Source organism: Phocoena phocoena, chromosome 15, assembly GCF_963924675.1.
Source record: "Phocoena phocoena chromosome 15, mPhoPho1.1, whole genome shotgun sequence".
In the NCBI taxonomy this organism is placed as follows: Eukaryota; Metazoa; Chordata; class Mammalia; order Artiodactyla; family Phocoenidae; genus Phocoena; species Phocoena phocoena.
The window spans coordinates 20,388,379-20,409,961 of NC_089233.1; the positions used below are offsets into that span (position 1 = coordinate 20,388,379).

Sequence of the window (21,583 nt, forward strand, 5' to 3'; positions counted from 1 at the left end):
GGAAGTGATGCACGGAGAAGCCCACGTGTGCAGTTCTACTCCACATGGCTGTGCTCCTGAAGAGGTTGTTGCATCTCCGGAGGCCCCCGGAGGCCGTGGGCCGCCCCCTGGGACGGCGCGAGGCCAGCCTGGGCACTCATGCCGGGCCTGCGGTGCGAGTGCGGTTCGCCCCCAGCCCCACAGGTAACCTTGGCGGACGTGACGCTGCAGGCCGAGGCCCACCGTCTCTTGCCCGCCCCCCGAACGTTCCGAGCGAATCCCTTCCGGTGGAGTCAGACTGGGCGGGTAGTGCGGCCTCATTATACAGAGGCAGAAATAGGTTTACGAGAGGAAATTTTTCACGTTGCCAGGAATTTCGTGTTTATTGTACTGTACCATTTCTTTGGGCCCCTTTTTTCTTTTGTGTATATAGCAAATGTGTATTAAGTACAAAATGTTTTAGGCGCTGGGGTACAGTGGACATGGAGAAAGTAGGGCCCCCGCTCCCAAGAAGCCTACACTGTAGTGGCTGCAACAAACACGTATAAAAATAACTAGTTTTAAACAGTCACGTGTGTCATGCGGAAAATGAAGCAGGGTAGGGGACTGGGGGTTGGGTAGGATGCTCAGGGATGCCTTGCTGAGGAGGTGTCATAAGGGCTGAGAACCAGATAACAAGAAGGAGCTAGGTATGTGAAACCTGTAGAAGGAACCTTCTGGGCAGAGGAAATTGGAGGTACAAAGGCCCTGTGATTAGTATTGGAGCCTGGCAAACCAGAGAGTGAGGCAGGGGCCCATTGTATACCCTAGCGGCGATCTTGTCAGGGCCTCCGCATCAGTTCCCCAAATTCTTTTCTCACCAAGGCAACCTGCTTGCCCTCTTCACACCAAGCGTGCCTGTCATTCTGAACTCCAGAGTCACAGAGCTACCTTTGTGACAAGGTCTCAGCCACACAGAGTGACAGGGATCTTTCTCGGCAGGCAGTATCGTGTAGAGCATGCTTCTCAAACCACCCCTGGTGAAAGGACTCGTTTCTGATTTCCAGTCAATTATGGACTAATACTTCTATAAAATCAATATAAAGAAATTAGTAGAAAAAGGAAACTCGTAAAAGCATACAAAATATGAGACTGTTTATTGAATTCAACAGATATAAAGTTATTCTGTCAAATTGGTTGGGAACTGCCAACAGTTTGCAGACAAGCTCTGGTTTGGGTGCCAAGGCCTAGAATTGTCTGGGCCCAAATTTCTGGCTTTGCCACTTCCTGTTTGTGTGGCTTGAGAAAATTATTTAACCTCTCTGAACCTCTTGAGTGTTACCATCTGTCAAACAGGGCTGGTAATAGTACCTGCCTCATGGTTTGAGCTAATGCACCTGAGGCACGGGGTAAGGACTGGTACTCATGGAAAGCACTTAATAAGCAGAAGGCTCCATTATGATGATTTTAATTCTCCTTTCCTTGCTGATCTGTGGGAAGAGCCCATGTTGGAAAGGCTGTTGACTACAGATAGAAGAATGTAGATCATTATAATAACTAAAATTAATAGGGTACTCTGGTCAACATTTATGCCTCACAGCAACCTTGCAAGGAAGGTTTCTATTTTTTGTTGTTAATCTCTCTAACAAGTTAAGAAATCGATGCACACAAAAGTCAAGTAGAGTGTCCAAGGGGTAGCAGAATTTGAATCAAGGTCTATTTGATCTAAAAGGTCTTGCTTTCAACTACTGGACCCCTGTCCTCTATCTTGGGGACCTCTGGTTTTGTGGTGGCCTTGTAACTAGCTGAAGGTCACATACATAATCAGTGTTGAGCTGGAGTCTACCTGACTCCAGAGAAGCATTTCCTATCCCGTGCTGCCTCCTGTACTTGGAGATGCAGACAAGCTCATTGTGGAGACAGGGCCGTAGCCTGGCTGTCGTAGTTTATCTTATGACAGGGCCGAAAGCAAGCTCATCACATGAGATGAATCGTGCCGAAGCACAGCAGTAGAGAGCTGCCATTCGCTCAGGCAAAGCAGCGCCGTCTGTCCTGCTGTGGTAGCTTTTATTAAAGCGTTATCTATGTTTACATTTTAAGACTTGTTTTCTTAACATTTCAGAAATGCCAAAGCAGCAACATATGTTTTTATTGATTATACAAGCAATAAAGGGCTTTCTTGAAAACATGCCGTGCTTCGTCCTTGAGCGCAAAAGCAGCACAAGTTTCCCACCATTATTTTGATTATACTGAAGTAGCACAAGGACATTTCCTTGCGTTCCCACCATTCTGATTATACTGAAGTAGCACAAGGTCATTTCCTTGCGTTCCCACCATTCTGATTATACTGAGGACATCTCATGGATCAGTGCCCAAAGCACTCAATGCTTCTTCGCAGGCCCCCGGTTTGCTGGGGGGGCTCAAAGCAATCAGGACTGTTTACAGTTCTGGCTTATTCGCCAGCCCCCAGTTTGCTGGGGGTGGGGGCATGGGTCATGTCTCCTTTCCATGTCCTCAGTTATTCCACTACACCTGGCCCAAAGAAGGAAGGGTAAGGGGGGAAATGACAACCCTGGGAAAACTGTTCACTTTAACTTTTCAGTCAGGAATGATGAAAAAGTAAAATATTAAGAGTTTAAACTTGGGTGAAGAGAGATACAGTGGCATCGAATATTACTTTCGGTTAGTATCTAAAGCCAGCACTTAAAGTGTCAAGTAGACAAAATTTAAAATGTATGATGTGGATAGTCACGTACAGTGCATAGAGGGTATGGGCAAAATGTAATCTTACAGTACTTTTAATTAGTAATTAATTTTTTTTTTTTGTCCAAGGACTTCATTGAATTTGCATAAGTTAGATGCACATGTGATGTGGCTTCACTGAATAACTGTCTGCTTCTCCTTTGGGTGAAACTTGGCCTTAAGGCAAATGTCAAAGTAGAATGATGGGTGCAGTTGGGGAGATTTGGAGCCATTTTACCCAATGACATGCTCCAAAACTTCAGTGTTCTTCCACTTCCAGGATGAGGGTAAATGAGTCAACCAGCCCAGTCCTCTTCTGTGGCAACCTGCCTGCCTGGGTGCCTGACGGGGAGATGGGACAGGGTAGCGCCATTTCTTAGACTTTGATGTTCCCTGAGACCCTGTGTCACAAGCAGAACTTACTTGCCCCTTGTCTTCCCCATCTTGTCTGAGCTGTTCTCTTCTTCCGCCAGGCTTCTTGCACCTGGGCGGCCTCCGTACTGCCTTGTACAACTACATCTTTGCCAAGAAGCACGGAGGGAGCTTCATCCTGAGGCTGGAGGACACGGATCAGACCCGCCTTGTGCCTGGGGCAGCGGACAATATAGAGGACATGCTGGAGTGGGCAGGTGAGGCTGGCTGGGAGAGGCCCCTTCTTCAAGGAAGGAGCAGGGAGCAGGAAAAGGAGCCTGAAGGTTTTCTCACATGGCCCAGGGTGGAGAACGCGGAGCCCCTGGAGGAATGAGTACATTTGTGCTGCCTGGGGTGGCAGGTTCCACCTGGAAAGATGCTGAAGTTCCTGGGGCAGGGCAGAATAAAAAGCTCCAAGGCTGTTTTGAGATTCTTGTTTTTCTCTCAGAATCTCACTTCCTACTGGGAGCGGGCAGGAAACACAGGCCAAGTGGAAGATGGACCGGGAGTCTCCAGGGGTGTGGTAAGCCCGAGAAAGCGCCAGCCCAGTTGATGTGGGACTCCTGGCCCAGCTTGTCAAATCTTCTGATTTCCGGGAGGAGCCGGAACTCTGGGGTTTTTTTGTTTTTGTTTTTGATGACTACTTCCCATTGTTAAATCTGAGCTCAGATTTTTTTTTTTTAAACCACATTGTACGAGCCAAACAAAACACATGCAGCTTCTTAAGTCAGTCTCTTTAAGGGAAGTTTAGCCCTGAGGCCAGCTCAGCTCAGGGAGGACGAGGAGGAGGGTATTTGTGTTCCCCAGGTCAGTAGCTGCCTTCCTGTCGGAACAGGTATGACTATTTAAGCTCGCCAAGGGAAAATGCCAAAAACACCAAGTCTGTCTTGACATGTGTATTCTAGTCTCAGGTAAATCATTAACTAAATTTTGGGTTCCTGAAGGGCAAAAACTGATTTCATTTCTGTCCTCTACTGTAGAAGCTTGTAGCAGAAACTCAGTTGAGATTAGTTGAATAAAAGAATTCATGCACCAAAGTCGCTTACTGTGGTCCAGGTAGTGATAGTGTTCAAGTACGGAAGCAAGACCCTGCACTCAGTAAGTAGGGGAAGACAGATAACTAACAGGTGAATTCATTCTTACTACAATATTAAGTGATGATAAGTGATGTGGAGGGAAGGGTAGCAGGCGAGGAAACCAGCAGGGAGCAGGTCTTGGAGATGGGGGGGGGGACTTCCCCAGGGAGGGGACGGTAGAGCAGAGAGTTGCACAAAGTGAGGGGCCAGCCCTCTGGTTACCTAGGGGGAGAATGCTCAAAGCAGTGGGAATAGCAGATGCAAAGGCCCTGTGGAAGCTTAGTGCTGGATGTATTTGAGGAGCAGCAAGGAAGCCAGTGTGGCCCAAGCACGGTGAGGTAAGCAGAGGACCTGGAGACGTGAGGACAGGGAGGTTGGCAGGAGCCCGTGCTAGGCACGAGGGTACCGTGATGAGCAAGACTGCCTGAGGTGTCCTGCCCCGAGGAGCCCCCAGCTCGGCACAACGGTGTGAGCCTTCTGGTGAGGCAGAGGGCAGGGATCCACACCCCAGGTGGCTCAGTTCTGGAACTTCTTGCTTTGGGCATCGGTATGTAATTTACATAGGATGAAATTTACCATCTCAAAGTGGTCTTTAGTATATTCACTGAGTTGTATATCCACCACCACTCTCTAATTCCAGAACATTTCCATCACCCCAAAACGAAACCCTGCACCAGGCACTCCCTGTTCCTCCTTCCCTCCTGCCGCTGGCAATCACTAACCTACTTTCTGTCTCTGTGGTGTGCCTATTTGGGACATTTCATGTCTGGCTTACACTTAGCGTAAGGTTCGTGTATGTTGTAGCATGAATTGGTTCTTCTTTCCCGTTTATGCCGAACAGTGTTCATTGTATGGAAATAACACTTTTTACTTATCCATTCGTCAGTGATTGGGCACTTGGATTGTTTCTCCTTTTTGGTTACGATGAGTAAAACTACCATGAACATTTACATACTATTTTTTATGTGAACCTGTTTTCAGTTTTCCTAGTGGAGTCTCTCTTAAACCCTGGAGCATTCCAAATGCTGGACACGTTAAGGGTAGATCAGGAAGGAGCCCCAGATGCACCTAACCCACCGCCCCCTTCTCTGACAAATGAAGAAATGCTAATACCAACAGTACCAACGATGGTCACAGCCAGGACCTGCTGAGCACCGAGATGTGCCAGGCAAAGCGCCAAACCCTTCCCGTAGGCCGTCCCATTCCAGCCTCGTGATGACCCTCAGCAGAAAGTAAATGTTTGTTTCCTTCTTTTGTAAAGGAGGAAATGGAGGCTCTGGTAGGTGTCTTGCCTGGCCTCAGAGGCCAGTGACTTGAACCCAGGCCCCTCAGCCTCCAGAGTGTGTGGGACGTCGGGTGTGCAGGGTTAGCCCTGTCCTCTTCCTAATTTGTTTGAAAGCCATTTCAGGGCAGAAACGCCGTCATCCAGCTCTTCTGTGTCCACTCTACCTCTCCCGGAAGCGTTTATAAGTTAAATCTATCCTTTGTGACCTGAGGAAACCAGACCTGGGGTTGGCGGTTCGCTTATAATAGGTCACATTTAATCTAACAGCATATGTTGCAGCTGTTCTACACGAAACCATTGCACTAAGCACTGTGTAAGCACTGGTGCGTTTACGTCTCGGTCACTCTGCACAGTAGACTCTCAGCTCCACTTTTCAGAGAAGGAAACCGAGGCTTAGAAAGGCTAAGGAATGCAAGAGGCAGTCCAAGTGGTTAAGAATGCGGACTTGGGGCCAGCTAGCCTGGCTTTGGTCCTTGGCCAGGTGACGTAACACAGCCCCTCTATACCCCCATGTCCTGCTTACTGAACGGGGGTAATAACGGCCCCTACTGGGTGGGGTGGTTTTGAGCTTTATAACAGCGATCACAAAACATAAAAGCAGCCTGGAAGGTGCATGGCACTATCCCTCGTGACAGCGAGTCAGGGGCAGGGCCAGGAGCCCAGCCGGGCTGAGTGGGCTGTCCCTGAACTATGCTGCTTCTCCCAAGTCCCCTGTTCCAGACCTGCTGGCTTCTCCCTCCCCAGGGCAAGGATGGAGGGAGAGGACATGCCTGTAAGAGCATGGACCGTGGAACCAGTGCACCTCCATCCGACTCCTTATCCACCAGCCACATGACCTTGAGCGTTAACCTCTCTGCTTTAACTCTTCATCTGGAAAAGGGAAATCATAAGAGTAACAGGCTCATGGATTGTCAGGAGGGTTAGACGCTTTGCTATATGTGTAAAGCGCTTATAACAGTGCCTGGGAACCAGTGTCTTGTGCATCGTAGTTATTACCGTTTGGTGATTATTCTCTGCCTGTGTTGTAGGCATCCCCCCTGACGAGAGCCCCCGCCGGGGAGGTCCTGCAGGGCCCTACCTGCAGTCTCAGCGACTTGCGCTCTACGCCCAGGCCACCGAAGCTCTGCTGAAGAGCGGCGCTGCGTACCCGTGTTTCTGCTCACCCCAGCGGCTGGAGCTCCTGAAGAGGGAGGCCCTAAGGAACCGCCAGACACCCCGGTGAGAGCCCCAGCCTGTCATGGGTGCCTCCCCAGGGGTGGATGTGTTCGTTAGCTCTTGCTGTGTAACAGATTATCCCCAACTGGCTTATCTCAGGGTTTCTGTGGGTCAGGTTTGGGCACAGCTTAGCTGGCTCCTTTGGCTCAGGGTTGCTCTCAAAGCTGCATCAAGGTCTTGGCCAGGCTTGCAGTTACCTCGAGGCTGGACTCTCAAAGGATCTGCCTCCATGCCTCTCCGAGGCTGTTGCCTGGAGGCATCTGTTCCAAGCCATGTGGGCCTCTCCACAGGGCAGCTCACAGCTTGGCAGCTGGCTTTCCTCAGGGCAAGCCAGGGAGAAGGCAGGGGAGAGCGAGGAAGGTGGAAGCTACAGCTTCTGCATAACCTAATCAGGGAAGTGACATCTTACGGCTGTGTTGTGCTCTTTGCATCAGAAGGAAGTCACTAGGTCCAGCCCACGCTCAAGGGCAGGGAGGACACGGGAAAAACACCATGAGGCAGGGATCATTCTCTTCTTCCCCGCTCAAATGGTAGCCCACAAGATACGTGTCATGCAGTTTACAGATCCCACTTACTGTCTTGAGGATCGGTCTGTATGAGTCCATAAATTTTCCTCTGCTTGCATAGTATTCCATCACAGGGCTGTGTCATCACTCACTTGATCAGTTCCTTTCTAATGAACATTTATGTTATCTCTAATCTTTTGTTACTAAAAAAAGGGAGCGGTGATGAATAATGTTGACGTCCATCATTTGGCACATGTGCAGTGTGTTTGTTGGATTACCTCCCTAGATTTGGAATTGCAGGTCAATTTATAGCTTTGGTAGATGCTGTCTAGAGGCACTCTGCTAGCTTGTACTCCCATCAGCATCATAACATTCAAGTTCCAGTTTCAGTGAACTATTTGGACAAGGGCTTGGATGTTCATACAAGGTCGTGCCATCCGCTGCAGCATTGCCTTTTTAATCATAAACGGTCTACTTGCCCATTGACAGAAGATTATTTTTTAAAATTACGATCATGCCCTATCCTGGATCCATACAGCCATTTATTTATTTATTTAATACATTTATTTATTTTTATAAATGTATTTGTTTATTTTTGGCTGCATTGGGTCTTCTTTGCTGCGTGCGGGCTTTCTCTAGTTGTGGCGAGTGGGGGCTACTCTTCATTGCAGTGCGCGGGCTTCTCATTGCAGTGACTTCTCTTGTTGCGGAGCACGGGCTCTAGGCACATGGGCTCCAGTAGTTGCAGCACACGGGCTCAGTAGTTGTGCCTCGCAGGCTCTAGAGCACAGGCTCAGTAGTTGTGGCACACGGGCTTAGTCGCTCTGCAGCATGTGGGATCTTCCCAGACCGGGGCTCGAACCCGTGTCCCCTGCATTGGCAGGCGGATTCTTAACCACTGCGCCACGAGGGCAGTCCCATACAGCCATTTACGATTGAACGTTTAGCTCAGTGTCAAGGATGGTACTTACAAGTGTTACATTTGTGTATCATTTAGGATGCTTTTGGGAGCAAGTAACAAATACTCTGTTTAAAAGGGACAAACCAGAGCTTCTCAACTTCAATGTGCAGAAGAATCACCTGAGGGTCTAGTTAACGGCAGCTTCTGATTGAGCAGGTCCAGGGTGGGTCCAGCAGGTCCTGAGATGCCGCATTTCTGACAAGCTCCCAGGTGAGGCTGACGCTGGAGGTCCACAGACCACGCTTTGAGTAGCCAAAGCATAAACCACATAGACATTCATCTTCTTCTGCAGAAGTCTGCAGGTGGGTGACTCCAGGATGAAGCCAGCAGCTTTGAGAAGGCGGGACTCTATTTTGGCCTGTTGCTGCCTCCCTTGCTGCCCCCCTCCCCCATCAGTTACAAGTGGCTGCAGCACCTTGTGGCTCGCCCTCCTCTCACTTAGAGAGAAAATCTTTGCCAGAACCTTCATCCTCCGCTACCCCACAAGCATACTTTTTTTTGAATCTCAGTGATGGGTCAATGCTTTAGGGGAATGAGATTGCCTGCTTGACAAAATCAGTCATGATTCACCCCCTTGGGTGACATTTGACGTTTCCTCATTAGCGAGGAAGAAGGGAAACAGGCTCGTGACTGCTGTGCTATGTTATCTCACTTAGTTCTCCCACGCAATAACCTTATTATCCCCATTCAAGACTGAGGAGACAGCTGTAAGAGGTAAATGACTTGCCCAAGGTCATACAGTTATCAGAGGCAAAGGTAGGGCTCACGCCCGTCACCACTACTCTTAGTAACTCTTAGTCACTGTGCTGCTCTGCTTCCCAACAGGTATGACAATCGGTGCCGGAGCCTGAGCGAGGCACAGGTGGCCCAGAAGCTGGCCAAAGACCCCAAGCCTCCCATCCGCTTCCACCTGGAGGGGGAGGCACCAGCCTTCCAGGACTTGGTGTACGGCTGGAATCGGCATGAGGTGGCCAGTGTGGAGGGGGACCCAGTCATCCTGAAGAGCGACGGCTTCCCCACCTACCACCTGGCCTGCGTGGTGGACGACCACCACATGGGCATTAGCCACGTGCTGCGGGGCTCCGAGTGGCTGGTCTCCACCTCCAAGCATCTGCTCCTCTACCAGGCCCTGGGCTGGCAGCCCCCGCGCTTTGCCCACCTGCCCCTGCTCCTCAACAGGGATGGCAGCAAACTGTCCAAGAGGCAAGGGGACATCTTCCTGGAGCATTTTGCTGCTGCCGGCTTCCTGCCAGATGCCTTGCTCGATATCATCACCAGCTGCGGCTCAGGGTTTGCAGGTACCCACTCCCCAAGAGGTCCTGGTGGGACCATAGCACTGAAGAGCCAGGGCCTTGGGTCAGGCCGCCTGGCCTTCAGTCCCAGCTGTGCCGCCCACTGGCTGTGTGATCTTATACGTGTTCCTTCTCTTATTTGACAAGTGTTTATTGAGCCAGACACCGTATTACGTGCTAGGGCTACAAAGGTGAACAAGGTAGATGTAATCCCTGTCCTCAAGGATCTTATGATCTGTGAGCCTCGGTTGCCTCATCTGTAGAATGGGCTAAGTGTCTACCTCACAGGGTTAAGTTAGGGTTCACTGAGCTCCTGTCTATGAGGCACCAGCACAGTATCTGCCACACAACAGCACAAAAATTACAGATCCTGTGATTATTGTAATTACATTATTAGTAGAAGTACAATTAGGTACCCTGACAGTATTACTAGGATTACTATGACCCTAGTTTATTCCAAGCTGACCAAAGACTTAGGGCCCACATCTTGATGATGCACAAAATAGGATGACCTTTTGGAGGGGGGACGATTTCTGAAAATGTGGCCATAGTCTGCTTCCTGCTTTTTCTGCTCGTATCTCATTTAAACCTTAAAATATCCTTGAGGGGTATTTATTATCCCCACTGTTTGTTAGAAGCTTGTGAGGCTCAGAGAGATTGAGTAACTTGCCGAAGTCACACAGCTAGTGAGGGCTGTGGCAGAGGCTCAAGCCTAACCAGGATGCCCACTGACTGCGTGAGATGGGGCCACCGCTCGTGAGAAGCAGTTCGTGGCTCAGCTCTTCTCACTCTGGCTGCACTTTGGAATCCACCAGGAAGCTTGTGAAATACAGTCCTGCTCAGACCCCATCCAAAACCAGTCGAGTCAGGATCCCTGGGGCGCAGCCAGGCAGTGAGCAGGCTCTTCTTGCAGCTCGTGTCTTTGAGGGCCATGAGGGTTGATTTAGCCGGATTGTTTTCAAGCTTTTTGTTCTTTAGTGACAGAACCCTTTCTGCAAATGAAAGCTCACTCGGGCCCTTGGTATATAAAATAACTAGAAGTTGAATCTGTTTGGGCAGCCTCCCTTGTGATTGAAAGTAGAATGGCAGGGTGAGGGGGTGGGTGCTGAGCAGCTGGGCCTGCCTCACTTGCAGAGAACCAGATGGGCAGGACCTTGCCAGAGCTGATCACACAGTTTGACCTGACCCGGGTCACCTGCCACTCGGCCCTGCTGGACCTGGAGAAGCTCCCAGGATTCAACAGGTGAGCGGGGAATCTGGAGCACCCCCAGGAGAAAAGGGCTCACCGACTGATGCTGGGTCCCCACGGTGGAAGGTCTAGTGGGCTCTGGAGTCACACACACTTGATTTTGACTATGGGCTCAGGTGTCTGGTGCCATGTGACCACGGTAAGTCACCTGACCTCCTCAAGCCTCTGTTTTCTCTAAAATGTTTTCTCACCTTAGGCGATTGTTCAGTTAAATTAAGCCTCAAACTATTTTGCACATAGAAAGTGCTCAGTAAAATGGCAGGTACGGTGTTTGTGGTCACCATTATTCCTGCTCAGCCCCTCCCCCACCCAGCCAACACAGTAACTGAGTGCTGTCTCATGGCATCTGTTTTACATTTCAAGTAGTTCTTCCCTGCGAAACCTCCAGCCACAGTTACAGTTCGGATCACTGTTGCCACGTCTCAGGCTAAGGGCATTAGAGGGAAAGCCAGAGGACAGGTCCATACTTAAGGGCCAGGGACTCTTTGATGCCTTCTCTTGAGCCTTGGTTTGGGGGCAGGCTCTTCTCGGTGCTTTATGGCATGAGCCCAGGGGATTCACATCGACTGCGGGTGTGTCAAGGATGTTACTTCATGTACTTCCCGCATCAGACCTAAGGTCAGTTGTATGATTTTGCTCTAGTGTGCATACGAGGAGAGCAAGATGTCAGGAAGTTGAATAACCAGCCCAAGTTCAAGTTCACACAGTAATGGTGGGCATCTTTTTTTTAATTATTATTTTTATTTATTTATTTTTGGCTGCGTTGGGTCTTCGTTGCGGTGCGCAGGCTTCTCATTGTGGTGGCTTCTTGTTGTGGAGCATGGGCTCTAGGTGCATGGGCTTCAGTAGTTGTGGCACACGGGCTCAGTAGTTGTGGCTCACGGGCTCTAGAGCGTAGGCTCAGTAGTTGTGGCACACAGGCTTAGTTGCTCCACGGCATGTGGGATCTTCCCGAGATCGAACAGGGATCGACAGGGATCGAACTCCTGTCCCCTGCGTTGGCGGGCGGATTCTTAACCACTGTGAGTGGGCATCTCTTGAGTGGGGCATTCAGGAGCAAACAGCGTGCACATTGAATGCAGCCTGTTCTCTACCTTTCTTATCATGGAGAAAGCGATATCCCTGGGAGAAATGGAGTCGGAACAGGGGAGATACTTTGTGACCCATTCCAGTCCTCCGCAAAGCGTGAGGGGGAGCCAGAGGGAGACGGCAGTGGGCTTTTGCTTGGGATAGATGCCCTCAGTTTTTGTGCAGCCGAAGCTGTTCTCTTTAGTTGTTTCTGTAATCAAGCCACTGCTATGATTATTTCAGTAACAGTTGTAAAGATAGTAGTTGTCATAGCAGTGCTAGTGGTGTGGTGGAGGTAGTGATGGTAACTAACATTTATCTAGCACTCGCTACGTCCCAGGCCGTGGACTATCTCAAGCCTGATTTCTTTCTTCCCACTGTCTCATCTAACTACTAAGGAGGTCCTAGAAACAGTTTCAGTACAAATTTCATGTGATTTCTCTTCATGCGTTTTAGAAAGTGATGGTTTTGGGCCAGTGAGTGCTCCAGATGGCTTCCCAGACGGTCTCCTCCTTCCACCCTCTGTTCAGACTCCCTGCCCGTCTCCAACTGCCGGGTGTGGCAGTAACACAGGCCTGGTACTCAGCGCTTTACAGACAGCTCCTCGTTTACTCTGCCCAGTGCCCTGTGAGGGAGGCCCCGTTGTTCCCACAGTAACAGACGAGCACCCTGAGCTCCAAACGGTTGTGTAACTTGCTGCAGACGTCTGGCAAAGCTGGCTTCACCCACAGGCCTGTGCAGTCCCAGAGCCCATGAGATGATCATGAGTCCCTCGCTGCCTGCCTTTCTTCTACGTCAGGGACAGGGGGCCAGGCGCCTACAGAATGGCCCTCGGCCCCTCGCTGCTCGCTCTCTTGGGTCCCTCCAGTCGTGCTGGGGACAGGGTGAGGGCAGCCCAGAGACAGGACTGACAGGGCCTGGTTTGAGGCTTGGAGTCTTAGAGGCTTTGCTGCTTCTGAAGGAGGGAACAAGGCGGTTGGAAGAATTTTGAAAAGGGAAAGATTTGACCTGACAGGAAAACTTGAGCTTTTTAACTGTGAGCTGTGAATTCAGAGAACTGTGCCATCTGGACATGGCTTTGAATCCTAGAAATCCATATTCTTGACCTGTGCCCTTTTGCTCCAGAGCCCCACGCTTTGAACTCTGCGAGGAGGCAGGCACCGCCAGGTTCTGCTTTGTAAACTCAGGTGCCTGTTGAGGCCAGGCAGGTAGCTCAGAGGAGGGTGGTGGGCCATGTGAGAGGCCCTGGGGAGCAGAGGGACGGGCAGACCTTCGGCACCCTCCTCTGTGCTCCAGCTGGAAGGTGTCATTCTTCAAACCCCACCCACTCCACTGGGGAAGAGGGTTGTCGAGGCTGGAGATGCCCGTGGCAGGACGGTCCCTTGGCTTCCCCGGCAGGCTGCACCTCCGCCGGCTGGTGAGCGATAAGACCCAGAGACGCCAGCTGGTGGGGAAGCTACAGGCTCTCGTGGAGGAGGCATTCGGGAGCCAGCTGCAAGACAGGGATGTGCTGGACGCAGCCTATGTGGAGAGGATCATCCTGCTGAGACAGGTGTGGTGTCGGGGGCTTGGGGGGGACCCAGGGAGCGGGTGGCGCCCCACTCCTCCCCCTCCCGCTGCGTCAGAGCCCCATCCCAGGGCGTTCAGTGACCGCCTCTTCCCCCAGGGTCACATTTGCCACCTGCAGGATTTGGTCTCCCCAGCGCACTCCTACCTGTGGACTCGCCCTGCTGTGAGTCGAGCGCAGCTGGGTGCCGTCTCAGAGAAGGTGGACGTCATCGCCAAGCGTGTGCTGGGGTGAGTATCCGCAGGCTGAGTTCAGGGTTCTGCACCTCCCTTCCCTCTCTCCCCACCAGGGCCCCTTCACTCCAGGGCTCGGCTGTCAGGCCTGCAGTACAGCCCCAGAGCTAGCGAGAGGTTCTCGGTGAGACGATCACTCACGGCTCTCTTGGCGGAAGGGCTGACCCTGAGGAGCCCAGGCTCTCCCGGGAAGAGGCGGTGGTCTGGCGCTGGGATCGGACCCACCTGGGTTCGGTTCCTGCCCCACCCCTCGCTGGCCCAGTTAGTTCACTTGCCCAGGGGGCTTCGATTTGTCCAAGTCACTGCACGTCCTTGAGCTTCCATTTCCTCACCTATAGGGTGGAGATGATACTAGGTCTTATTTTAACAGTAGCAGAACTCTCCAGATTACGAGGGCACAAAGTGCAACCAAAACGGGCTTAAGCAAGGGGGGAATGATTGGTGTACGTAATTGCAGAGGCTAGGAGAAGAGCCAGCTTGAGGTCCAGCTTAAAGCTGGGGCCAAAAATATGGCACCAAGACCTAATTTCTCCCTCTGCCCCTTTGACTTTCTCCCCCACACTCCTCCACGCCCACTACTCCTTCTGCAGGGGTTCTGTATCGGGTAGATGGAGCGTGGGATGCTCTACCAGACAAGACAAGCGCCTTTCTCCCTTACCTGCATCCAGAGCAGGCAGTTTGGGCTGAAGAGCTTTCTCCACATCTCCAGGGTCCTGTCATCCCTGGGTTTTGCTCTTGTCCCCATGGTCCGTGGTGGCTCACAATTCAGCCAGAGGAGGAAGGAGGGAAAGGGAGAGGGGGACGGGATACTCCTCCCCCTTAGGGACTTGACTTAAAAGTGACACACTCGTTTCCACCCGCATCCCACTGGCCCGAACGCCTGTCTTACGGCCACTCCAAGCTACAAGGGAGTCTGGAAAATGCAGTTTTTACCTTGGGGACCAGGTGCCCAGCTGAAAATTGTGTCAGTACACGAGAGGGAGAAAGGATACCAGGGGTCAGAAGCAGCCTCTCACAGTCTCCACTGTAGTGGTTAAGACAGCAAAACCTTAGCTTCCGGCTCCAGCTGTGTCCTGAGATTCATTCTGATGGGGCCTGATTGGCCTGGTTTTTCTGTCTCCGAACTAGTCACTGAGGCCTGGAGAATATGATGTGCTGACTGGCTTAGGTTAGGTCATACGTGGGACCCTGAGTGGACCCCCCCCACCCCCACCCAGCCAAAGCACATGGGCTGAGGATGGAGCCGGGTAGTTCCACCGGGAGAGTTAGGGCCTGTGGAGAGAGTTACAAAGATTAAATTAGATAATAATAGCAAACACTCGTGTGGGTTTGCTTACACATGTGCCTACAGCATGCTGTGTTATATGTCATATACATTAGATGTGTACACGGATACGTGTGCATGCTATGTGTGTGTGTGTACGCTTGAATTCAGAGCAGCCTAATAAAGGAACTCCTGTTAGCCCCATTTTAACAGGTGAGGAGAGCAAGGCACAAAGAGGTTAAGTAACTTGTGTAAAATAATACAGCTAGTAAATCGAAGGAGCAGGGACTGAGACTGAAGCTGGCTGGGGCGAGAGACCGTATGTCCATCATATTCTCTATTGCTTACCTTTGGTGTAAAGTACTTGGACAGCCCCTGACAACGAGCAGCCATCACAAGTCTTCCCTCCTACTCAGCCCCCAACAGAAAGGCAGTCCCAAACAGCAGTTTCCTTTGTGAAATGTCTGTGTATCAAGGAAGTGTGTATACAGCTCCATTCTTCCAGTTTTTTGAATTTAAAACTTAATTGTTATTAATATATTCAAACCTCTTGAACCTCGAGGTTTAAAACTTAGAAATTATTTTGAAAGGTATATATCAGGAGTCCCATTTTTAATCCTTGTCCCCTGTCTGCCCCGTTCCAGAACCCTCTCTGGATGTTACTACTATTCATAATTATATCTAAATAACCCTTAGTTTTCAGCTTTTTTACATAAAAGGTACAATACAGGGAATTCTCTGGTGGTCCAGTGGTTAGGACTCAGTGCTGTCACTGCCAAGGGCCTGGGTTCAGGCCCTGGGCAACTAAGATCCTGCAAGCCGAGCAGTGTGGCCAAAAAAATACGATATGATAACACTGTTGTCTTTGGGTGGGATTTTTGTTTTATTTTTATTTTTTTAGTGAAGTATAGTTGATTTATAATATATTAGTTTCAAATGTACAACATAGTGATTCAGTATTTTTATAGATTATACTTCATTTAAAGTTTACAAAATAATGGCTGTATTTCCCTAAGTGTCTTTATGTGTTTTTTTGCTTGTTTGTCTGTTTGTTTTTCCCTTAACAATTTATCTTTAGATCTGTCCAGGGCTTAGAAGAGCATCCTCATTCTTTTCTCGGCTACAGCTATTCCCTTTTTATACCACTTTACCATGATTCATATAATTCATCTCCTATTGATGGACATTTGGATTGCTTCCAAATTTTGCAGTTACAATCACAGTGAGTAACCTTGAATAGACATCATTAAGCACCCTTACAAGTAAATCTCCAGGATAAATTCCCAAGAGGTATTATTAGTAATAATACTCTCTTAACTTAAGACATTCCACACGAGGCTGTTAGTTCTAGTTCACTGGGCTAATGTCTTACCTCCCCACCCCTGCCATGGGATTAGATTTTAGAGACCCTCTGGGGATCCCACTGAAGGCAGGAAAGCTGACGCCCAAATATTTAGAAGCTGCCGGATCTCTGGAAGTCCCTCTGTGCCCACACCAAGGCCTGGACCAGCTCTAACATGCCCTGGCTGCCAGTGTTGGCTGCCTGGGGCCTGTCACTCTCACCAGCTCCTTGGCAGCCTGCTTCCCCACAGTGACATTGAGGAGTGTGTTTGGTTTTTTCCCACATTACATTTTTGGGTTTTTATGAAGTATAGTTGGTTTACAATGTGTTAATTTCTGCTATATAGCAAAGTGATTCAGTTATACATATTCCTTTCCATAGTCTTTTCCATTATGGTTTTTCACAGGATATTGACTATAGTTTCCTGTGCTCCTGTGATGTTTATCCATTTTATATATAATGGTTTGCATCTGCTAGTCCTAAACTCCCAATCCTTCCCTCCCCCCACCCCGCCCACCCTTGGCAACCACAGGTCTGTTCTCTATGTCTGTGAGTCTGTTTCTGGTTTGTAGATACGTTCATTTGTGTCATATTTTAGATTCCACATATAAGTGATATCATATGGTATTTGTCTCTTTCTGAGACTTACTTCACTTCGTATGATAATCTCTAGGTCCATCCATGTTGCTGCAAACCACATTACATTTCATATTTTCAATATTTCCTCTTCTCCATTTCATAAATAGCAGCAATCATGTGGTCCGGTTTTAAGATGCAACAAGAATGATTATGTTTCTCAGATTGAAACTGAGTTGCTCAAGTACTGGAGTGAGTAAGGAAATCTGCACTAAAAGGCTTTTTGTTTCAATTCCTCATGAACCCAGTCCCTGAGCCGGTAGCCCTCCATCCTGAGCTGATGTGGGGAATGGAGTGTCTGGGCCCTTTCGGGAGCAGATGGTGTCAGAGGTGGCATCGAGGATCGTCTGCACTAGTGAAGATCTCCAGCCTCGGTCCCTCTTCCGTGTGGAATGACTCCCCCTGCCCTGCTCCCGTCTCTTGCTCTAACTCAGAATCAGGGCTGGGACGAAGTTTTTGCAAGTCGTGCTCTGACTAACTGGGGACTTTCTCTTGACCTCAAACATGCTTTGGGGAGAGGGTCTCAGCTGGACTGCCAGGAAAGTGGGGAATGGTTGCTGGCTTGTTGTAGTTCCTTAAGTGTTTCATTTGTGGGCAAAGAATGGTTGTAGCAAGTTGGCGGCAGGGACATTACTGGAGCTGGGGTCTCCTGATTTCCTTCTTTCTGCTCTTCTCTGCTACATCCCCCAGAAGTCTTGAAGCTGTGTTTCAGATCATTTCCCAGAGGGCTTCATTCTTCCATCCTATGTGTAACCCAATACTAAGTTTCTTTTTGGATCCTCTTGCAATGTCTCTGAGCTCTTGGATGTAATCAATATTAGCTAATATTTAACTTTTTATTGAAATATAAGAGCTCATACTTTCAAGTACTTACCATCTGTTCAGGCAATGTACTTAGTGCTTTACAAGTTTTAACTTAGCCCCACCATAGCCCTGTGAGGTGCAGACACTATTATTATTCCCACTTTACAGGTGAGAAAACTGAGGCATGGAGATTACATGGCACAGGTAGTAATCAGTAAATCCTCTTACGGTTTCCTCTTAGTTTCCCTATTTTATGCCCACTTGCTTGGATTCTCTGTGTTTGTAGTCTCTTGGTTGTTTCTTCCGCAGCTAGGATGGGGATGGGGGTAGTAGATATCCGCCACCCCCAAGGCAGGCTTGAACATTGGTTGTGCTGTTAATGTATATTGTAGCTGATGGATGAATCTTCTGAAGTCCTCCTTTCCACCCACTTGCCACTGGCCCATGCTGGCCCCTTATAGACTGGCCCTCTTCTAGGCTTTTAGAAGGACCCGGTATGAGTTTAACTCAGGACATGCTGAACGGAGAACTGAAGAAGCTGTCAGAAGGTCTGGAAGGCACCAAGCACAGTAACGTGATGAAGCTCCTCCGAGTGGCCCTCAGTGGACAGCTGGTGAGGCGGGTGGCTGGCCTGTGCCCTGGAGCCCTCATTTATCCACTCAGCTAACATTCACCGGCAGCACTAAGCTCAGTTTGGGGACTGCAAAGATGAATGGAACATGACCACCCCCCTCATTCAGTCATTCAACAGACAATACTTACTGAGTACCTACCGTGTGTAAGCACCATGCTAGGTACAGTGGATACGGTAGTGAGTGAAACACATGTGCTCCCTGCCTTCATGGAGCCGGCGGTTGACTGGGGCTATTGGACCTACCAACCCAGCAAGATCAGGCTTCTGGGACCCATCCTTAGAAATTAAAGCCCGTAAAATGCAAACTCTGCTCCTTGGGATGCAGGCAGCAGTGCTGGGGTTGGCCTAGGGTGTAACTTCTGCAGACCAAGGTTGGGTGTCCATTCCTCAGGCATCTTAAGGCAATGTTTTCTCTTTTTGTTCTTAGCAAGGACCTCCTGTAGCTGAGATGATGTTGTCCTTGGGACCAAAGGAAGTGCGGGAACGAATACAGAAGGTGCTTTCCAGCTAGAGAGAAGGTGTGCAGGACAGCAGAGGTGGCCACAGGAACTGTTCTTGTGGGACCTGCCCTCAGAGGGGAGGAGCAGGAGGCCTGGGGCCCATCGGAAGCTTGTGGAAGGAACCAAGAATGGACACACAACCTCTGGGTGCACAGGTGCATTTATGGCTCCACGCCAGGCCCATCCTTATCAGTTGGCCAGGGTCACCCAGCCCCCCTCACCTCCCTGACGCTGGAAAGGAAGGCCTCATGTATGGTTCTGACACCACAGTACACAGCAGAGGTTAGGAGCTGGCTCACTGAACAGTCGCAGCTCATGTTTTAGTCTGCTCGGGCTGCCATGAAAAAATATCACAGAATGGTGGCTTAAATAACAGAAAATGATTTTCTCACAGTTGTGGAGGCCAGCAGTCCAAGATCAAGGTGTTGGCAGGTTTCATTTCTCCTGAGGCCTCGCTCCTTGGTTTGCAGACTGCTGCCTTTTTGCTCTCTTCTCACAAGGCCTTCCCTCTGTGTGTGCCCTCGGTATCTCTGTTTGTCCAAAGGCCCTCTTAAGAGGACGCCAGTGAGATTGGGTTAAGGCCCACCCTCACGGCCCAGTTTGAACTTAATCACTTCTTTAAAGGCCCTGTCTGCAAATTTGGTCACATTCTGAGGTACAGAGAGGATAGGGCTTCACATGTGAGTTTTGAGGGGAACACAACTCAGCCCATGCATAACAGCTTGGCAGCAGCCTGGACTCCCGGGTCCCAGTTCTCGGGCCCAGTTTGACTTTGTTTTTTCGTTTTGTTTTGTTTTTTAATTTATTTATTTTTGGCTGTGTTGGATCTTGGTTGCTGCGCACAGGCTTTTTCTAGTTGCGGGGAGCGGGGGCTACTCTTCGTTGTGGTGCGTGAGCTTCTCATGGCAGTGGCTTCTCTTGTTGTGGAGCACGGGCTCTAGGCACACGGGCTTCAGTAGTTGCGGCACGTGGGCTCAGTAGTTGTGTCATGCGGGTTTAGTTGTTCCATGGCATGTGGGATCTTCCCGGACCAGGGCTCGAATCCGTGTCCCCTGCATTGGCAGGTGGATTTTCAACAACTGTGCCACCAGGGAAGCCCCCAGTTTGAGTCTGGAGCAATGACTGACAAGCTGGGCTGAAGTGGCTTGTTAGACTTTCTTTGGGGCTTATAAGGGAAGAACCCACAAATCTGCCCGGGGGAACACTTAACCTTTTATACTACTCTTCGTCCTCGGGCTTGGAGCAGCCTGTATCTCCCTTCCCTAAAGGTTGTCTCTTCCTCTTTTCCAGTTCTCTCCCGGTCCTTGGACTGGAGACCTCTACCCTGCCTGCTTTGCATCTTTTTCTTCATATTTGCCTCCTCCTTCCACCCATCATTTGTAAATCACTGTCTGTGGGTTTCTGAAATGAGATGTTCTTCCTGGGGTGAATAGGAATAGCTGAAGTGGAAGGAGGATGGTGGCCAGCTACAAAGACCCCTACACAGCTACTGGGCTTCCCCTTTGTAGCCCCCAGTCATCGCTACCTCCTGGCATTCACACCGAATAGGGCTGACGTCTGTGTGGTGTGTCATGGCTTCCATGTTGTTCTCTTCGATCCCTTACTCTGTGGGAAGCCAGCTTCCACACTGTGAAGACAGTCAGAGAGACAAGGATCGGAGGCCTTTTGACAATAGCCGTATGAATGGGCCATCTTGGAAGTCAGTCTTCCAGCCCCAGTCAAGCCTTCAGATGACTGCAATGCTGGCTGACATTTGACTGCAGTGTTCTTTCTTTTTTTTTTTTTTAATTGGAGTGTAGTTGCTTTACAGTATTGTGTTTGTTTCTGCTGTACAGCAAAGTGAATCAGCCACATGTATACATATATTCCCCTCTTCCTTGGATTTCCTTCCCATTTAGGTCACCACAGAGCATTGAGTATAGAGTTCCCTGTACTATACAGTAGGTTCTCGTTAGTTATCTTGTTTATACATAGTAGTGTATATGTGTCAATCCCAATCTCCCAATCCATCTCACCCCCTCTTCCCCCTTAGTATCTATACGTTTGTTCTCTATGTCTCTGTTTCTGATTTGCAAATAAGTTCATCTATACCATTTTTCTAGATTCCACATACGTGTTAATATACGATATTTGTTTTTCTCTTTCTGACTTACTTCACTCTGTATGAAAGTCTCTAGGTCCATCCTCGTCTCTGCAAACGGCACAGTTTCGTTCCGTTTTATGGCTGAGTAATATTCCATTGTATATATGTACCACATCTTCTTTAGCCATTCCTCTGTTGATGGACATTTAGGTTGGTTCCATGTCCTGGCTATTGTAAATAGTGCTGACTGCAGCCTTCTTGAAAGATCCTGAGCCAGAACCACTAAGCAAAGTTGCTCCTGAATTTCAGACAAACAGTTATGAGATAATAAATATTTATTGTTTAAAGCCACTTAGCTCTGGGATAATTTGTTACACTGTCCTTTTCCAGGGGAATAGGGAAAGGGGATTAAAGAATTTGCTGAGTTTCACAGAGACCTAATCCTTGCTTGAAAAGTACATCAGATAAAGTTCTTTGATGGCAAGCGATGGAAACCAGCTCTGCCTAACTTAGGTTTATTGGAGACTTTAAGTTTATGGGAGTTTAAATTTGTGAGAAAGTCATAGACTCTATGGGAAAGCCAAAGAACCAGGTCTTGGAAAAGACAGGAACCAGGGAAGCTCTGAGCATGCAGGCAGCAGGAGCTCATGGCCAGTCTTGTCTGTGTTCTTCAGTGGGAACACATGAACCCTTAACTATTTTTTGTTATGGTTTCTCTATTTTTTCGCCTTCAGTTTTGGATGATTCAGCTAAAGAT

General features: G+C 49.4%; 1 protein-coding gene across 1 annotated transcript; it reads left to right on the top strand.

Annotated features, from left to right (window-relative positions):
- The first annotated feature begins 44 nt into the window (after window positions 1-44).
- On the top strand, window positions 45-18,754 carry EARS2 (glutamyl-tRNA synthetase 2, mitochondrial). The gene is made up of 9 exons (XM_065893142.1): window positions 45-183; window positions 3,174-3,329; window positions 6,501-6,690; window positions 8,980-9,452; window positions 10,581-10,689; window positions 13,162-13,315; window positions 13,430-13,560; window positions 18,087-18,222; window positions 18,671-18,754. The coding sequence occupies exons 1-9, from the start codon at window positions 45-47 to the stop codon at window positions 18,752-18,754; spliced, it is 1,572 nt and encodes a 523-aa protein (XP_065749214.1).
- The last annotated feature ends 2,829 nt before the right edge of the window (window positions 18,755-21,583 follow it).

Excerpts from the sequence above, each read along its gene's own strand:
- EARS2 (XM_065893142.1), top strand. The coding sequence starts at position 45 with ATGGCTGTGCTCCTGAAGAGGTTGTTGCATCTCCGGAGGCCCCCGGAG. Across the intron at positions 184-3,173 it reads GTTCGCCCCCAGCCCCACAG|GCTTCTTGCACCTGGGCGGC; the intron begins GTAACCTTGGCG and ends TTCTTCCGCCAG. Across the intron at positions 13,316-13,429 it reads GGATCATCCTGCTGAGACAG|GGTCACATTTGCCACCTGCA; the intron begins GTGTGGTGTCGG and ends CTCTTCCCCCAG.